The sequence below is a fragment of the Condylura cristata genome, unplaced genomic scaffold (assembly GCF_000260355.1).
Source record: "Condylura cristata isolate star-nosed mole 26May11 unplaced genomic scaffold, ConCri1.0 scaffold00029, whole genome shotgun sequence".
Lineage (NCBI taxonomy): Eukaryota > Metazoa > Chordata > Mammalia > Eulipotyphla > Talpidae > Condylura > Condylura cristata.
Window position 1 is genome coordinate 12,342,569 of NW_004567130.1, and position 20,135 is coordinate 12,362,703.

The window sequence follows — 20,135 nt, forward strand, 5'->3', positions numbered from 1 at the left end:
GGATTGTTCATTGCCAAGTACATAGAACTATAGCTGATTATTTTTATGCTCTGATATCCTGTAACTTTGTAGAATTCATTTATTAATGCTAGTAGTTTTTTTGTGTATGTATTCCTTGGGACATTCTATACACAGGATAATAAGGTCTGCAAATAAATAGTTTTGCCTTTTCCTTTCAAATCTGAATGCCTTCATTTCCCCCCACCCCCCGCCTTTATTCCTTCTTATTGTACAAGCCAAAACTCCAGTTCATGTTGACTAGAGTGACAAGAGCACACATCCTGCCTGACCTTGTTCCTAATCTTAAAAGGAAAGCCTTTAGTTGTTCCCCATTAATATGATGTTAACTGGACCCTCCCTGGTGGTGCAGCAGGTTAAAGCACAGCACTAAGAGGCTAAAGCAAGTTCCACATGGGTTCAATCCCGCCTGCCCTGGAGCTGACCCACATGGCGCCGCAGACCTCTCCTGACCCGCCTATTGCTCCCCTCAGCAGTGTACTTCATCAAGTCAGCCTGTTTGGCTCCCAACTTTGTCTCTGGTGAAGCCTCTCACCACCCCTGCACCTCTGTTCTGTGTGCATAAATAAAAATAAAATCTTAAAGTAAAAAATATATATAATGTTAGCTACCTGGTTTTTATATGTGTTCTTTATCATGTTGAAGAAATGTCCTCCTGTTTCTAGTTTGGGGGAAGTTTTTATCTTGAATAGATTTTGTATTTTGTCATATATTTTAATGCATTGAGATGATCTTGAGGTTTTTGTCCTTTTTTAAATGTTTTAATAGAATAAAGAATATCTGAATTTTGAACCAACCTTGTGTTCCCCAGATGAATCCCACTCAGTCATAATATGTAATAACTATTTATATTGTTGGCATTTTATAAAGATTTTGTGTCAGTAATCATTAGAAATATTTGCCTGTAGTTTTTTAATTTTGTCATTTTTTGTTATGTGGGTAATATTGGCTTCATTGAACAAGTTGGAAAATGCTTCCTCCTAATCTGTCCTAAGTATTGGTAAGGATTGTTTTTAAATAGTTTTGCTGAGAATGTAAGGTAAAATTCTCCCATGTAAAGTGTGCAGTTCAGTAGTTTTAGTATATTTACAAATTTGTACAACCATAAACATCATCCACATTGTCATCATCCCAAAAGAAACCTTGTACCTATTAACCATCATTACTGTTCCCTCTCTTCCTTGCTCTAGACAACCACTAATCTATTCTGTCTTTATAGATTTGACTATTTTGGACATTTCATATAAATGGAATCATAAAGCATGTGGCCTTTTGTGACTGGCTTCTTTCACTGAGCATAATGTTTTTAAAAGTTCATCCACGAGATATATACACAGTGGAATACTACTCAGCAACCCAAAAAGATAAGCTAATACCATTCACAGCAACATGGATGGAACTAAAAGGAATTATGTTCAGTGAAATAATAAGTCAGAAGGCAAAAGAAAAATATCAGATGGTTCACTTGTAGGAATATAGGAGAATCAATGAAGACATGAGGGGTGGAGTAAGAATACAAAACAAAACAGACAGTTACAAACCAGAGACAATCTGCAGGGGAGGCAGAGGAAGAGAGATGGGATGGGGCTGGAAGGAGGGAGAGAGAGGAGCACAAGGCACTGTGGTGAGCCTGTACTGGTGAACTGGGGGAGAAATTCTATAGTGACTATACCTGAGGGGGATGGAAGGAGTAAACATTGTTTAAAAATGAATAGCAATGTAAAATAATTTATCAATAAATAAGTTTTTTTAAGTTCATCCATGTTATAGCACGTAGCAGTACTATGTTGCTTTTTATTGCCAGATATTACTCTCTTATCTATGCATCAATTGATAGATATATTGCTTGTTTACATATTTTGGCTGCTATAAACATAGATTTTTAAAAGTAAGAAGCGGGGTCTCCCTGGTGCACAGGGTTTAAAGACCCAGTGCTATCAAGCTATTGCCAGTCACTGCAGCATGAATTCAATCCCTAGGCAGGAAGCTGACCCACATGGCACTGCAGGCCTGTTCTGCTCCCCACTCTCTGGTGAAATCAAGGACGAAGCAAAACTTAGGTGAAAACTTTATGCCCAGATTAGGTAAGGAGTTCTGTGGTATAATACCAGAAACATCCACAAAACAAATGGCTAATTAAACTTTATAAAAATTGAAAAGATGTTTATACTTTAAAAGGTTTTTGTATGATGTAAGTGTTCGGTTATCTTTCGTTTTCTAGTGGAAATATTGGGTCAGTGTTTGACATTTTGAGAAATAACTACAGTTTTTTGGTGTAGCTATACCATTTCATATTCTTAACAGCAGCATTACATGAGGTTCCAGTTTGTCTCATTATTTATTGTCTTTTGATAGTCTGCCGTCCTGGTGGATATGAAATGGTATTTCATTGTGACTTGGATTTCTTTTCTTTATTGACTGTGATGTTGAGCATCTTCATATACTTAAGTAACCATCTGTATGTCCTTTTATTGATGTGTCTGTTAAAGTTTTCTACCATTTTAAATTAGATTGTCATCTCACTTTTGAGAGTTCTTTATATATGGAAACAAGTCCTTTATCATAAGATGGTTGCAAAGAGTTTCTTTAAACCTGTGGGTTTGTCTTCACTTTGTATATTTATAATTATTATATTTTCCACATGGATTGACTGAGAAAATATTACTCTATCTCTAGTAACAATGTTTGCCTTAAAAATTGTTATTTTTCTGTCTGGTGTTATTTAGCTAATTCTAGCTCCTTTATGGTTGCATGTCATTTAAGTTAGTAATTCTACTACTTTTTTTTTTAACATTTATTTATGCATCTAAGAACTGGGGTACAGGACAGAGTTGGGAGCATGAGTGGATCAACCAAAGACAGAGTGGGGAGCAGAGCAGGCAAATTGACTGAAATGCAGTGCTGAAGGGAGCAGCGGACTGATCAGGAGAGGTCTGCTGTGCCATGCAGGTCACTGCCTGTGCCTAGGAAGGAACTGAGGCTGCAGAGAGCTTCATAGTGCTACGCTTTACCCCCTTGCGCCACCAAGTAGGCCCTTGCTGTGTCTTCTTATAAGTGTGCTTGGGCTTTCTGTTCTCTGGGTCAGCACTGGCAGTTGGAGGCTACCTAGGGTCTGTCCCTTTACTCATTTGTCGGCGTCAGCTGTGCCCTGTCGTCCCTAAACCATCTGGTTTACCTGGCGGGTAGGGCTAGTCCTCTTCCCTCGGTTCCTTACTCATTTGCGTCTTCCACCTTCTTTCCCCTTCTGTCTAGCTAAAAGTTTGTTTTGTTGAACTGTTAAAAAAAAATCATTTATTATTTTTAAAGGTTCTTTTCCCCTATTTTCTGCTTTCATTGATTTGTACTTGTCTTTCTTCCTGCTTACATTGAGTTTAGTTTGTGCTTCATTTTCTAGTTACTTCAAATGGAAGCTGAAATTGATTTGAAACCTTTCTTTTTTAAATAGGTGTTTAAAGCTGCAAATATCCCTCTAGGTGTTTTTTAACTGCATCTCATAAATTTCACTATATTGTAATTCTGTTCAAGATATTTTCTAACTTCCCTGGTGATTTTTCTTTGACTCGTGGGTTCTTTATAAGTTTGCTACTTAATTTCCTAGTATTTGGGGATAATTCAAAATTCTCTGCATTAAAAGGAATTTCAACAGCTTAATACAGCTTGTTATGATCAGAGATATACTTTTTAACTTTTGTCCTTTTAAATTTATTGAGAGTTGTTTTATGACCTGACATGATCTGTCCTGAAGAATGTTCCGTGTAGGGTTGGAAAAGTCAGCCTTCAACAGAGGCTTTAGAGCAGGGACTGACATAGGGATTTGTATTTATAAAATGTAATTCTGGGTTCTGGATGGAACATGGATTGTTGGCTTAAGTGGGAGAAGTGGGTTAACAGAAGCCTGGGACACTATTCCACGTGTACAAAAGAACTAGAGGGTTTAACTTGGCTAACAGTAGTAGAGTGAGATGTCAGTGAGTTTTGGACATGACTGATGGAGTGAATATGTACTGTGCTTGATTGAGAGAAATCAGGGGTGGATCCAAGGGCTGTGGCCTGAACAGTTGGATCTAATGATGGTGTCATTTTTGAGATGCGAAGCAGATTTTTTGTGGAAACATGGTATACAAAGCAGACACAATATGTCAAGAGACTACTAGTGGTTCTAGTTTGACTCCTCCCACTGTTTAATTCTGGGCAGTTTCAGATCCCTGTGTACAAAGTAGCTACTTGGTCATAGTGGTATAGTACTGACTGTATTCTGACTTGTACTGCTGTCTCTCTTAAAGCTTTCCAGAATAGGTTGTAAGAATATTGTTTTAGTGGTACTTAACCAAATGTTTTTACAAAAAATTTTCACATCTCTTTCTTCTATATGCTTAGTAAACCATACTGACATTACTGGTTTGATAGGGCAAAACTTGGCAAATATTGGCAGTTTCATGTAGTTCAACCTGAAATTCTTTTTATTCATTGACTTAGACATGTAGGGGTTTCTGTGTATGCATAGTCTCAGAAATCTCACTTTTTGGCTAATAGAAATGAAAATGCAGTACTTGTTGAAGTCAAACTAGTAGCAAAGTAATTTCCTTGATACTTTAACAAAAACAAGAGATTGCTACATGAAGGACTGTCTTACTTGGGCATGAATTTATTGATTTAAGTACCAAGAGGGCGTTCCCCATCAAGGTGTGGCTAGCTGTGCCTGCATGTGCTTGATGATTACAAGGCTAGCCTGGCTTCTGCCACCAGCTGTTTCATTGTGGTAACTTCAGTTTCTTCCTATGAAGGGATGAAAAAATGTGATTTTGATTGATTTGACTATACTAAGAAATGGTAGTGATGGTGGTGATGATGAAAAAAATAGTTCATGTTTCTCTGAACACTTAAGTACCAGTTATAGCACTAAGTGCTCTACATCGTCTCTGTTAGCCTCACATCAGTTCTATAAAATAGATATCATCATTCCCATCTTACAAGTGAGAAAACTGGGTCGCACACATGTTCAGTAATTGTGCCCAAGTAATAAGTAATGGAACTGAGATTCACTTAGGCATTACTTGACAGCTACTGACGATTGAGGCAAATTTCAAATCTGAAGCAAATTAATCTGACAGTAAATTCAAAAAGAATGAGAACATTTCTTTAAAATTTATTTTTTGTGATCGTTTTCTTCTGTAGCAAAGGTTCTTAGACCTTATTGTATATAAAAGTCATTCGGGAAGACTGATTCAGTAGACTTGGAAGTGCATAGCCAGCCAGTAGTAGAAAGCTGTTGTCAAGAAGGCTAATTTACTAAGATTATATTTTAGAAAATCCAGAGAAAAAAATGGATTGTTAGTTCTTCAGCTGATTGATGCTGAATATTGATCTCTTGATACATACTGGCAGGATTCCAAACATGTACTCTGTTGCTGGTTGAATATAGATCTCTTTGTCTTAGTGATACTCACTAAGAGCATTTACATTTTTATCAGAACCAAAGAACCTAAAAAGACCTACCTATAAGCCCTTTACTTCTTGTCTGGAACAAGCAGTGAAAGTTTTCTCACAAGCCTATTACCTTTCTCAGAAAGTGCTTTTTATTTGTCTAGTACATAAAGACATAAGTAGTTTCCTAAAGTTTTGTTGTTACAGCCAAATTAGTTTTGGCCTGAAAGAAATACAGAGCAAATATAACAAGATCCTCACCTTAGCCAAAACAAAATAAGGAAATTATTAAAGTACCCAGCATGGTATACTGTTTCCTAGTGTAGTGTCTGTAGTGTAGTGATAAACTACTTGTGAAATGTACATCAGAGTGACACTGGAATTTATACCTATATACTAATTTAAACATGAAGAATGTTGATAAGTTGTCAACCAATTAGCTAGCAAGCTTGGTTTTCAGTTGAAACCCACCCCATTGAAATAACTGCGGGGGTTGGGGGGTCATGTGATTGTTTTGGAAGAGGATAGAATACAGAAAGGCAGGGCAGTCCACTAAAACCTCAGTGTCCTTATTGTATAGGGATAATAACACTAGTTTAATTTGTATTAGTTTGCTACAGCTGCCATAATAAAAGTCAATTGAGAAACTTAAAGAGTATAGTTCTAGAGGCTAGAAATCCAAGATCAGGTGTTAGAAGAATCGGCTTCATTCTGAAACAGCCTATAGATGACCGTTTCACATGGTCCCTCTGTGCATGTGTCTAGCATGTTTGTTTCTTCTAGTCTGCTCCAGTCATACTGGGTGTTGGACCTACTCTAACTCCATTTGATGTAATTACTTTAAGGGCTTTAATCTCCAGATATAGTCACATTCTGAGTTCAGTGTGGAAGAAGTATAGTTCAGTCCATAAAAGTCTCTAGAAGGTAGGGGTAATCATATAATTTACTTTCCAAGCTAAGATACTTCTGATTGTGATTTTCGATCACACTACTCATAGACTTATTCTATGACTCAAAAGCAGTCTTGTTTCTGAAGTACTTAGCATAGTGCCTAATAATATGAACTCAGTGAGGATTAGCTATTGTTTTAACCTTCAGGAAGTTTTCAGTAGCTTAGTGGGAAGATCCACCTGTTATACCTGAAGTCTTATTAGGTTCTTTGATTAATAATTGGAGATGTGTCTACCTGTTACAACTTGATCCATAACTATTCCCTGTTCAGTCATAGCTGATGAAAAGACTGATAAAATTAGCAATAATACACGCCTTATGTTTGCTGTCAGCTCTGCCTATGGGTAACTATTATTTGACCCCAGCCCCAGTGACTTTTGATCTTGTTTTATAAAACAAGAATAAATGAATCTTCCCTGTTAGAGCAAACATGTGAGGTCTCACAACCTCATTTAACGAGATGTCTATTTATGCAGTGGGACCCATGTGTCAGATGATGGTCTACTTCTGGTGACTAGATCATGAATGCTTGACTTTAGCCAAGTTTGAGACCATGAAAATTTCAAAAAAGCTTCAAATTATATAAAATGCTTCATCGTTCCCTTTCCTTACTCTCTCCCCCCCCCCCATACACTTGCCTAAAACCTTCCTTTTCATAGAGCAGGTTTTTTCAAACTAAGTCCTAAGAAAATGGAACAATTAAAACGATTTTTGAGTATTTGAAAAGAGGGAGAATTCTTTCCTTAATTGAACCAGGATAGAGTTTTAAATAGGCCTCAGCTAATAATACAGTGAAATGGATTCAGGTGACACTTAAGCCTGTCTTATACTACTCTCAGCACCCAGTCTTAGGAGAGAGGCTGTGTAACAACTGCAGCTAGAAACTAAAAAAGTGATTGACAGCCTTCTAGTCCAGAATAACAATAATGCCAATAGAAAAATTAGGAGAATCTAACAATTTGTGATATCCAACCCCTAGAGTAGAGATATAGCTAATAGTCTCTATGTTATCACCAAATTCTGAGAAGCAGAGTAGAAACAACTACTATTGTTGTTGTTGTTATTCCATACATACATGTATTTGAAAAACTCAGCTTAATACATCTTCTCTGAAACATATTCACAGGGAAGACAATCTTTATGTCGCAGTGACTCCAGTCTTCGTTAATTATATCACCAGTCTTAAGAGTTTGGTTCTCCACAGATGATTTGTTCTTTCATAAGAAACATGAATTAAAATTTGAAAGACCATAGAAATGAAACCGTGTGTGTGTGTGTACACATATGTGCATATATACGTGTGTGTGTGTATACATACACATATGTGTGTGTGTCCACACACATATATGTATATATACGCACATTTGAAGAAATGTTTATTCAGCTCCTTTGCACATTTTTCAGTTGGGTTACCTTTTTATTTTTTGAACTGTAAGTTCTTCTCAATACAAGGCATTTAACAGGTTATTATGATTAGGATATAACTTTTCCCCACCCCTTGGGTTGTCTTTCTGATAGTGTCCTTTGAAATACCTTAAGTTTTTAATTTAATGAAGTTCAACATCTATTTCTAACTTGTGTTTTTGACATTACATGTAAGATCCCACTGCTAGATACAAGGTTATGAAGATAAATGTCTGTTCTTGTCTAAGAATTTTATAATTTTAACTCTCACATTATTTCAGTATAAATTAGAAATAAAGAAAATGTAGGATTGCATTCTTCAGTCTCACTCCCACATTTCAAGAACTCATGTGACTAATGTCCACCATATCAGTTGGGGCAGCTATAGAATATGTCGATCATTACAGAAAGTTCTTTTAGTCACACAGATACACTCAAAGCCCTTCATTAATAGGGCCCAGTAGTCTGACTGAGTACTTGAATAGGTAATTCACAAAAGGAAGAAATGGACAGTCTCATATATGCAGAATTGTTCAATAGTAAAAGAGTTCTGAATTAGAATAGAGATAGAAGTTTTAGTCTCCCAGCTTAACAGTGACTTCTTCCTTCAGGTCTAGCTCAAGTCACCTCAGTGTCCTCGCTGCCTACCCTGCTTTTAACAGTTCAAACCTAACCACTCTTAATCTCCTGCCTTTTCTCCTCAGCTTTTCTTACCTTTACCATAGGACATATATTTAGCTTATTTTTCTTGTTCATTGCTATTCTCCCTGCTCCCTGAATGTAAAATTCATGAGGGACTGTTTTACCACTTCTTACCCCTCCAGTACCTAAAACATTGCCAGAGGTAGCAAAAATTGAGATACATGTTGTTGAATGAAAGCCGACAGGGTGTTAAAATAAAAAAGTATTTTCATACATTACTCTGAGAGTAAACTGGTACAACTATTTTAGAAGCAGTGTGTGATATGTAAAAGTCTCAAAACTGCTTGCTTTTTGACCCATTATTTCTTCTTTGAGATATTTTTATAAGGAAGTAATTAAGGATATGCACAAAGTTACAGCTGGAAGAGTCAGCAGTGGTGGAATGCTTTTATCTCCTGCGAGGAAAACTCCTGAACTGACATACTGGAAAGAATATAGATTGTTTTTTAAAATGTGGTGACAGGAACAACTCTGTCATCACAGAAAGTTCTTTTAAACACACAAACCCCTTGTTAACCCACTGTTAAGCTATTTTTGAAAAATTGTTCAAAAGAGATCTTTTCTTTCCATAATGTCTTAGCATTTTAAAAAATGGTTTCATTCATGATTTTTCTGACCTACTTCTTTCTTAAAGCAAAATAAGCTTACCTATACGATTTCTTCTACAGGTCCCTTAACATGGATTTTGAAAATCAAGATAAGGAGAAAGACAATAACAGTTCTTCTGGGTCTTTCAATGGCAACAGCACCAATAATAGTAAGACATTTTATGTCAATTGACTTCATTTGTGTGGTTGTCTTAATTAGAATTGTTCTATAACCAGTTGATAATTTACTGGATTTCCAAGGAGATATGCTTGGTATAGTAATAAAATCTAATCTGTCTGATATAAACTGTTCAATTCCTATGTTTCAAATCTGAACTGCTAGCTTATGTGTACTGCTTGTAACTCATTCCTAAAGGCATGAGATTATTTATTTTTTTTTTAAAAGAGAAGCAGGATAGTAGTATCTGCCTGCTTATGACTTCATTTAAATAACTTGTTGAGCCTGATTAATTTGTAGATGTTGAACATGAAGTCATTCAGTGACTCTTAAAGACTTTCAGGTACTTAAAACGACCTGTTATTAGTATCTCTTCTGATATATAAGATTATTTTATAAGAATACTTTTTTTTTTTTAAAAAAATGACATTTGTAAATGTTCAGCAGCATTATTCAGAATAAAAACAAAAGTAAAAACATCTCAAAGGTCCATAAACCTAGTAAATGAGTAAACAGAATAGCTCCCATACAATAGAACACTCTTCAGCACAGAAAAGAATGAAGTACTAATCTGTGCTACAATATGGATGGATCTCAAAAGTTTGTGAAAAGAGGCCAGGTAAGAAAGACTATATTGTAGAGTCTGTTTATATAAAATTTCCAAAAAGGCAAAAGACATACAGATGTGATAATGATTGCCTGAGAAGAATATGCTGTAAACTGGCATCTAAAACTAGATTATACTCAGTAAATTTTCCCCACCCCCAAATTACTGAAATTTACCCTAAAAATGCATGAATTTTATGCTTTATAAATGGCACCTCAGTAGAACTTAGAAAACTGGTGATGCTTATTACAGAAAGAGAATTAAATTGGAAGACTTGATAATAGTAAAGAGATTGATAATGTGTATCAAGACAGAGGTAGCAAATAGCAATAGCATTTCCCATCACATACCTACAACAACTGTTTTCCTTCTGATCATTTTGAGCAAGCATCTCCAGCCAGTAGATCAAAGTAAGTCTGGTCATTTTGACATCAATATACACAGAAAAAGAGAAAAACAAATCCAGTGATCATTGATGAGTCAAGAATAAGGGACTCTTGAAGAAGGGACCTCCTGAAGAAGGTTAGTTTGATACAGTGAGCTTGAATTAGTGGAGAAGTCATTTCAGATGGGAAGGTTCAGAGAAAATAAAATGAGCATGATTTACAAAGTCACCATCTAGTAGAAAATACGAGACTCTAAAGTTGGGTAAAATATTGAGTTAAATTATAGAAATTACTTAGTTCTGTCAGTTTTTCTAGTTTTTTAATACCTAATTCCACTAAATTTATACTTGCCCATTTTTCACTCAATTGTATGTATTTTATTGTCTTCAGCAGGAACATGATAAATACAGTACACAGAATCCTTTAAATATAACAAGTCTTTCTTAAATTTAAGGCACAGATCATTGTGTGAGGTAAAACACCATACCAGCAACCAGAAGTCAATGTCAAAATCTAATTTTACAAAGCAGTTACTACTACTACTGTTATTTTTACATAGCTGTTTACCTTCTATCACCATTTTAAGTCAAATCACATATTTTTGAAACTTAGAAAGTCTGTTACATTATATGTGTAAAATGATACACTGCATCACAAAAAGCTAGGATAAAGTAGCATCTCAATTTAAATAAATGATTTAAGTCAGCCCATACAATAGAAGGAAGTTACCTGATAATTCATTTTTTTATTTATTATTAATCAATGTCTAAAGAGTAGATGATTCTTTAAAATGATTGTTTTCTTAAATCTACTTTCTCTGTTGTGCTTACCCTGCACAATTATCGTGTGTAATTCCATTCTGGGGGAAAAGAATAGTGGTTGGGGGGGCGCCCATTGTTAGCCATGGATACCAGAAGGAGTAACTGCAAACAATCAGGAAAAATATAATGAGAGGCAGCCAGTTTTATTGTGGAGTATGACATCATACTTGGCATGTGACATTTCTTTTTCCATGAAGAATTGGCATGGAAATTGATAGAGAATAATACTTCTCTATCAAAAACATCAAAAAAAAATAGTAACAGCTAGAAAGATAAACAGAAACAGAAGAGATTTTGTAGGTGCTAGAGATGCTGAAGTCCTGAATGACCCATGGTATAGAAGACTTGAGGTACAGCTCTAAGAGAGGAGTTAGGAATTTAGTGTTGGGCTTTTGGCAGGATCCTCTGTTTGGAACTGGCTGAAGTAGAGAGTGAGTTGCTAGAGGTTTTTTAAAGGTCACAATTGCCTGCTCCCAAAGAAAAGAAAAATCAAGGAATTTGGAAAAGACAGAGATGAGTGAACTTAGCTGTGTGTGACAGAGTGAATGTTTCTCAGTGTTGACCAAAAAAAACAGGCACAAAACAATACATACCACATAAGTCAGTTGTATATGAGCTCAGCAAACAGGCTGGCTAACCATTAGTGTTTAGAATGCCTGCATACAACACACAGAAGAAAGTGTCGTGAAAAGCAAGCTAGTGTTGCAGTTGCACTCGGGGAACAGTAGCCTTGAGTTGGGGAGGGTGCACAGGAAAACCCCTGGAGTCAGCAGAGTTGTGTTTCCTTCCTGAGTGGAATTAGATTCGTGATGATTTGTTGAGTTCTGTGTTTCTGTTTCATGCACTTTTATGTATGTATATTATGTTTTTCAATTGAAAGGAGATTAGAAAGAGAAGGGAGGGGTGGGTGGTTCCTTCCACGTCCTCTCTGGCTTTCCCTAGACAGGTACTAACTCCTTTCTCATCATGCAGCTGCCCCAAGAAATCTACTAGAGATTCCTCTTAGCCCATCAATCCTTCATTAGTTAGTATTGAGTTGTTTTTAAAACCAGCCCACCTCCAGGTATCTGACCTCTTGAAGTTCTTTACTAAGCTTCCGATATAGTTTGTTTGAACAATGAAGATTGATGGAGATGTATAGTAGGAATTCCCTTCATTGATATTAATACATAATCTTAATTTCCCCACCTAGACTCTAAACTGTAAGGTCTGGAAATTTTGTTTTTAATTCCCTCATGTTGCCTGCTGTTCAATAGATGTTTGGTAGACATTTAGTGAAAAAGTACTCTCTCGTGGAAAGAAATTACTAACAATACTTGCATATTGCCATTGTCTATCTCATGATTAAACATATCTAATCTTAGTCTGACTCACTGAATGCTAAAAATAAGTCTATGTACCTGGTGTTTACTTTCATCACCATGCCTATTTTTTTAATAGTTTATTTTTACATCATTTTGTGCATTTTTCCGTATCAGTTGTAATCCCCATGGGCTTCCCATCACCAAATCACCCATGTGCCATCACCACAGTCCAGTGCATTTCCCTTCCCCCCGCCATTTTTGATCCCATTCCCCACCCCACCCCCATAACATGTCCCTGGTTGTTCATCATCATTATTTTCTCACCTGGTCCTTGATACTCCTGCTATGAGTGAAACCATGGGTATTTTTCCTTTTCTTTCTGGCTTATTTCACTAAGCATGATCTTTTCCAGCGCCATCCATGCTGCTGCAAAAGGCAATACCATGCCTATTTCTTAATTGCTGATTTTGGTTTTAAAGATAATGTAGCTGTAACTTGGATGGAGCTGGAAAAGATCATGCTTAGTGAGATAAGCCAGAAAGAGAAAGAAAAATACCAGATGGTTTCACTCATAGCAGGAGTATAATGGACCAGGCGAGAAAATAACAAAAATAATGAACAACATAGCAGAGACACTCTGTGACGGGTGGAGTGGGGAGTGAGATCAAAAACAGGGAGGGGGGGGGAATGCACGGATTATGGTGATGGCACACGGGTGACTTGGTAATGGGAAATGTACAAAATGATGTAAAAATAAACTTTTGTAAAATAAAAAAAAGAAAAAAAGATAATGTAGCTGTGCTTGAGTAAGTTTTCCCAGTTATGACTGCTCTATTTTTGCTTTTGCTCTTCTTTGTTTTTAAATTACTATAATTTGGCTTAAATTTCTAATTAAATCAGTCCCTTATCTTGATACCTGAAAGAAGTGTGGTATCGAAGGCGTGTACATCTTTCGTAGCGCTGCGGGCAGCTGAAGTAGCTACCCATGCCGTTGCCTTCGGCAGACTTTATTGGCCAGCTCTGACAACAGCTCCGGGAGCAGGGACTGGTTTAAAGTCTGTGCTTTAAAAAAAGCAAAAATCTTTGCATCTCATACTCCAGAATGGTTCTTTGTGTTCAGTTTTGCATTTTAATTGCAAATTGAGCTTCTAAAATTTAGATTATAAACAAATACTTCTCATATAACCAACTTACTGAACAGCCTTTCTTCTAGCCAGCCTCTTAACTTTTTCTGTACAAATTTTAAACCAATCAAATTTTAAATCATTGTATATACTTACTGTAGGCCATATGATGCATTGTTTTGCACATGATGATGAATGCGGTGGTTTAAGATTTTGGGACTTTTTTGTTTCTTACTGTAAAATGATTATTTAAGCAACCATTGTTTTCTATTGTGACAGGCATCTGGCTCTGTAGTCTGGTCTAGTTCTTTGAACCTATATAGAGCACCCAAATAAAAAACACTTAGGTGAAATTCAGAGATTTCATAGTTTTGTCTTATAAAATACCCACATGACACTTTAAGATACATCCCCTCCTACAGTAACTCATGGGCTAACCTGAATAGTTTGACTGCAGTTCAGTTCAGACATCTGCTCCAGATAACTTCTGTTTGTCTTGACATGCAGATCATTCTCCCTAAATTGAATTGCCCTATCCCTAATCATTTGAACCATCTACCTGGCCACTAAGAAGTTAATGTCTTTTTTTTTTAATACTTAATATTTTAGTTCACCAGAATCCCTCAATAGCTTTCTTGGAGACAATTTAATACCAAAGAGCTGTTTTTAAATATCAATTGATGATTACAGCCCTTTGTGGAGATCTTCACCTCTGTATTTCTTTACAATAAGTCATATGAAATTTTCTTCTCTGATTCCTCATGTGATTTTTCTTTATAATATCTCAGGGTTAATTTGTAAGTGGATAGATAAGCTTCATTATTTTTTGTTTTCATTCAGCGGTTATCAAGATTTTGCCATGTTTTTCTCTCAGATAATTCTCTAATTTTTCTCAGTGCAAACTAAAATTTTGTGGGTAGTATTAAACTGGACCTGTTAAACCCTAGAGATTTCAGTTCAGTTGACTTGAAATTGGGCTCTGGCATTGTAATGTAGTTACAACTCTCCAGGTGAGTCTATTAAGCACCCAAAGAATTGAAAACCACTGTGCTAAAGCCTACTCTATCCCAAGAGATTCATTTTCCCCCTTTTATATCCAGTTTGGAACCTTAAATTGTTTCCATAGAAGATTTTGTGATCTGCTCTTTGCAGTTGTCTTATTCTCTCCACTCCTCATACCCAGTCTACTATTAGTAGCAATGAAGAAAATTGAAGGTGTATATTAAATGCACAGATAACAAGAAATGGTCAGTTTGGTAATCCACCTCTTTTACCAAACCTGGTGTATACAAGAACACAAATAGTAATATGAATTAACTTGAATTTTTACTACCTCTTCGTGTTCTGTTTGGCAGGTGTCATCTTCATGGTTAGATAGGAGATCCCCGTATGTTTTGAGGAGGAGCAGGGAAGGAAAAGAACAAAGGGCCAAATAGCGCACATCTTATACACTGATCTCTGCCTGTGTACTACCCTGGTCTCATATACTAATCTGCATTTTGAGTTGCTGTGTAGAGTGTGCTTGGGCACTGCGCCTGTCCCCAAAGCTGTTAACCCTGTTTTCTCTTTTAGGCATCCAAACTATTGACTCCACCCAGGCACTGTTCCTCCCAATTGGAGCATCTGTCTCTCTCCTAGTAATGTTCTTCTTCTTTGACTCAGTTCAAGTAGTTTTTACAATATGTACAGCAGGTAAGTGAGTTTCTCTTTCTATTTTTAACCTATACGAGCTGTCAAGTTTTGCTTCATAACTCTGGCTTGTTCTCCTCCTCCCACTCCTTGAATGCACTTGATACATACATATCATTCATTTGGCATCAGCTCAGACCCACCAGCATTAGCTGAACAAAAGCCCACAGTTTTGAACACTCATGAGCTTTGTGACACTAGAGTGGACTCAGTTGGGCCATGGCTTTGTCGGGTTGATACTCAGAAGGTCTAGCTTGGCTGGCCAATCATTGCAACCTTATGCAGTAGAAACATTGTGATCCCAAGTTAGTTCATCTCGGCTCTCTGACCTGTTTTTCAAGCCAAGAGGTGTCAGAAATACATGGAACAACAAAATGCTGGACCCCTTGGGATAATCCTCTCCGTGGGCTGCTATTATCTTACTGAATAAAAGAGAATGAGAAACCCTACCCGATGCTTCCCTACTTCAAATCATTACTTCCTTTTTAAAGAGGTTATCTGTACTGTGTAAAAGGAAAATACTTGTCTTCACTCGTTCATTTAATTATATCCAAATGTTGAAATGCTTTTGTTTCCATAAGTCATGCTGTTTTTCTTATACATGGTAACAAAATAATTTAACCCTGCATTTTTTCTCTCTCTAGTTCTTGCAACAATAGCTTTTGCTTTTCTTCTTCTCCCAATGTGCCAGTATTTAACGAGGCCCTGTTCACCTCAGAACAAGTAAGGACTTGAGATTTACCTCTAACTTACAAACTTCTGTGTGTTTTTCTCTCATACTTGATAGCACTATTAGGTTATAAATTTCTGCTTATGTCTGAAGCACACAAATGCCAGAAAACTGGGAAGGAGATATTTGATTTTTAAAACTGAGAAATAGTGCTTTATTTTGCATTTATCACAGCAGAGGAAATACAGATAACCCTCTTGCAGTCAGCATCACTGTAGGAAGCTTCCTTCTTGGGCTTTTGAAAGCTGAGCCATCTCTTGATGCAGTGCTCTCGTTCCGTACCCAGAGTCATCGAATGTGCAACAGCAGTGGGCTCAAAAGGCTTGTCTTTGCCTTTGCATCTTTCTGCCCTCAAATTAGTATACCAGTCACTCAGGTTTAACATCAGTATTCACAACTTAACTCTTAAAGCCGTGGCCCCTCAGAAACAAATGCAAATGATTTGCTAGTGGAGGTGCCGTGTGCATTTAAGGAAACCAGTCACTTGGGGCAACTGGTTTTCCCAAGAATGAATGATACCAAATAGATTCACCTTGCTAAATAAATTGTTCACATCATTTTGTTTCCCTCATAAGAATAAATAGCATTTCCCCTGTAACTATATAGATTCTCCAGTGATTGCTTAAACTTCTGAACACTCACATTTTAATTTAGATTAAAGTACATTTTCAGGTGGGTGTAGAAGTGTAATTCCTGTGAGCTTTCTGAAGCATACTCCAGAAAGTTTGAGGGATTTTGGCTTTCTAGGTGTGTAGATGGTATTGTTTCCTGTTCTCATCTGACCATCATAAACTTTAACCGTGACTCTTCTAAAGGAGATTCTGATTATTGGATACAACTCATTGTCTACAATCCCATATTGTTGTATATTTCAGGATTTCCTTCGGTTGCTGTGGGCGTTTCACTGCTGCCGAGTTACTGTCATTCTCTCTGTCTGTCATGCTCGTCCTCATCTGGGTTCTCACTGGCCACTGGCTTCTCATGGATGGTGAGTAATATGTGACAAGGTGAAACTTTAATAAGTTTTACAAGTAAATTTGCCTGCCCTCTACTTTCTGTATTTTACTAATACTGTCCTGTGATAACCATGACTATCACGTGTCTAAAGGTAGTATTGTGTATCAAGTTTTCCATTTTTACCCACATTCTTAATATTTTTTAATAATAGCTTTTTTGAGCTATAAACTTAAAGTGCATAAGTCAGTGGTTTTTGGTAATATTCAGAGTTGTGTAACCATCACTACAGTCCTTTCAAAACCTCTGTCACCCACCTTCCAAAACCCACGCCCATTATTAGTCACTTCCTTGTTCCTCCCAGTTAGGCTCCAGGCATCCGCTGATCTCTGCTATTTCTATGGATTTGCCCCATCCTGGACATTTCTTTCCCTCAGCTTAATGCTTTTACGGTTCATCCTTGTTGTGATCTGCATCAGTACTTCTTCCTTTTCTTTCTGGTAGATATACCAATTTCATTTTTCCAGTCATCAGCTATTTATCCTTTTTTGGCTGTTTGTTGCTATGATTGTAAAAATTTCTGTCTAGACTGTGCTTTTTAGATAAATGGGTGGTTTTTAGCAACACACATATAAAGTACACATATGCACATGTGATGCACTACAATATATGACATATACAATAGCTATAGTGCCTGGCTACATCATTGTATAGTTGTACAATATGCTTTTGAAAAGTTCCAGAGTGTTCTGATGTAAGGATTTTTTTTTTAACTGTTGCTAGACTCTTGGGTAGTTTTTAAACATGTCCTATTACATATAACCCTGAGGTAAACATTCTTGTTTCACAAGTTTTGGTACACATGTCAGATAACTAAGATATCCCTAAGGATGATTAGCTATGAAAGTCCTGGACCCATGGTTTTTGTAGTTAAAGTTTTTTTTCCTCTCTCTGCTGTCTTTCAGAAAGGCTTCAGTGGTTTATGCTTAGAGCTGTGGCATGAGACTTTCCTGTAATTAGACTGTGGTGATGATTAAATAGTAATGACCACAACAGCTAACAGTTCATTTTATGCATTGGGCATTCTCCCAGGTGTTTTACATGGTTAATCATATTTAATCCTTGGAAGCTTTTTATAATAGAATTAAAAGCTCTGGTCATTGATTGGAGCAGAGATAGTAAATATTAGTCCAGATCAAGCTCATGGCCGCTTTTATGATAAATACCCTGAAAGGGTTGGCTCTCTCACAAAACAGCAAGCAGTGTGTCCTTTACACCTATTAATTGAAATTGTTTTCTGAGTGTTCATCAAGTCCCTTAAACTGACTGGCTCTACCTAGCAGACTTTGCGCTGTTGCTGTTTCCCAGCCAGGGTCACTTTCACCTGCTAGCTTGTACTGGCTAAAGTACCTGTGGGCAGGTAAAGTTGTCCCTCAGTAAAGGAGAGCCTTTGGACTTTCTGTTTCTCAAAATAGTTATCTGATATATTTGGCTTGTTTTTGCCTCTTGCAGAAAACTTAGCTTTTTGACCATGGTCTTTAATATTCTGAAATGTTTTTCTCTAGAATGGAAATTTTCTTTCCAGAATCAGAAATCCTTTTGTAAATAGTGATGATTTAGTGGTAGCTTAGAGTGTTTCAAACAAGTGTTTCTTTAAGTCTGTTCTTTGACATTACCTTAGAGTAAAAACACAATGATAAAAAGTTATATTAGGCAAGGCAGGATGTAGAAGTCTGTTTTTCAGTGTTATAATGCTAAGAAGGGACTTCAGAGAGTTTTCTTGAACTGAAAGCCGAGCTTTGTTATTTACTTGAACTCACTTTCATCTAGCCAAGTAATCTTTGGGGAAGGCTCGAAAGCGCCTGACTGATCGGCGGTGTAGTGCATTAGTTGAGAGTTGGTGAGTCTTGGTGCTCAGATCTAGTGCTCAAGACCAGCTGGACCAGGTTCACAGGCCACAGCCCCTGGCTGGTTCAGAGACTATCAAGGAGGCGTTCAGCCCTCTCATTGTTGTGACAGTTGCTATAAGCCTATGACCAGAAATTATTCAGTGCCAGAAATGTAGTGATTGTGTTTGTTTTAAATTGCTAGGCTTGAGTTTAGTCTGTCCTAGGGCTATCTTAAGACCTCTGACCATCTAGAAATCCTTTTATCTTTGAAGTGAGTGTTGCCTAAGATCTTACAGATGACTTAATCCTATGGGAGGACATCTGAGCTCGGTTTGGCAGCCATTGCCTTTGTCCCTGTTCCTACTGGTTCTGGAAAACAAGGTGATTCAGAGATGGTATCAGTAATCATTGAAAGTGCTTATAGCTGAGTGGGTAAGATTAATAATTTGCTTTCATAACTTTTGGCTAACTTACATTTAACTAAAAATTAAGGGTTTTGGTAGAATCTTGAAGTAGCATGAATAAGGGAAAAATTTTAAAGATTACATGAACAAAAGAGGCAAACTAGATGGTAACATTGAGAGAGTCTTTCAGGAAGAGGACACAGTCGCCGCATGGTCAGAGCGAGTAGGAGTGCAGTTCACTCCTTGATACTTTCCATTTACAAGTTTCTCAGGACTAGCCAGGAGGATAGATTCTGCTCTCCAGGCATGAGTTGTACAAAGGGGAGTAGAAAGAGTCCGCAGCTGCACTTACTGTGTGGGGAGGTGTAGGCTGAGGAGAGGAGCGCAGGAGACGTGGGGCTGAGGCCCCGTCTGTATGGGCACAGACCTGACCTGTCGCAGAGGAGAACCCGGTGGCCTGAGGGCAGGAGGTGATGTTGGACAGTGACAGCAAAGGTAGGTAGGAGCCAGAGACAGGAAGGTGGGGAGGACACGCAGAGGAGTGTGCAGGGACATGTGACATCAACTCTACACTTGTAACAACAGGAGAGGGACAAACACGGTGCCCATTGTCCTAGTTCTACTGCTGTTTTTCTTGGTTGTAGAAAGGAGTGGTTTTCTCATCTGCCACACCATATCCACCCTAGGGACTCGCTGAGTGTTGAGTTGATGTGTCCGGGGCCGGCCAGACTGCTGTTTCCCTATATTGTTAATTTACCACCAGTTCTATGAAAATGATAATGTAGTTTTTACTTGCTTTTCTTAAATTTGAAGTTGATAGAACATAATTCTTTGCTCATTCAGCAAGTACTTATTTTCTAATCTGTCGTGTGTTGGGGATCTAAAGAATAAGCCATGATGTCTGTCTACCAGGAGCAGCTAGCATTGGGAATAAACTAATTGTCTGTATAAACAGTCATGCTG

At 37.3% G+C, this 20,135-nt stretch overlaps 1 protein-coding gene across 1 annotated transcript in view; it reads left to right on the forward strand.

Annotated features, from left to right (window-relative positions):
- Positions 1 to 20,135, forward strand: part of SPPL3 (signal peptide peptidase like 3) — a 96,023-nt gene that overhangs the window by 71,291 nt on the left and 4,597 nt on the right. Inside the window, exons 3-6 of the mRNA XM_004690972.2 lie at positions 9,168 to 9,256; positions 15,079 to 15,198; positions 15,840 to 15,918; positions 16,801 to 16,913. Of these exons, the coding sequence (XP_004691029.1) occupies positions 9,168 to 9,256; positions 15,079 to 15,198; positions 15,840 to 15,918; positions 16,801 to 16,913 (401 nt within the window). The remainder of the gene's footprint in view (positions 1 to 9,167; positions 9,257 to 15,078; positions 15,199 to 15,839; positions 15,919 to 16,800; positions 16,914 to 20,135) is intronic.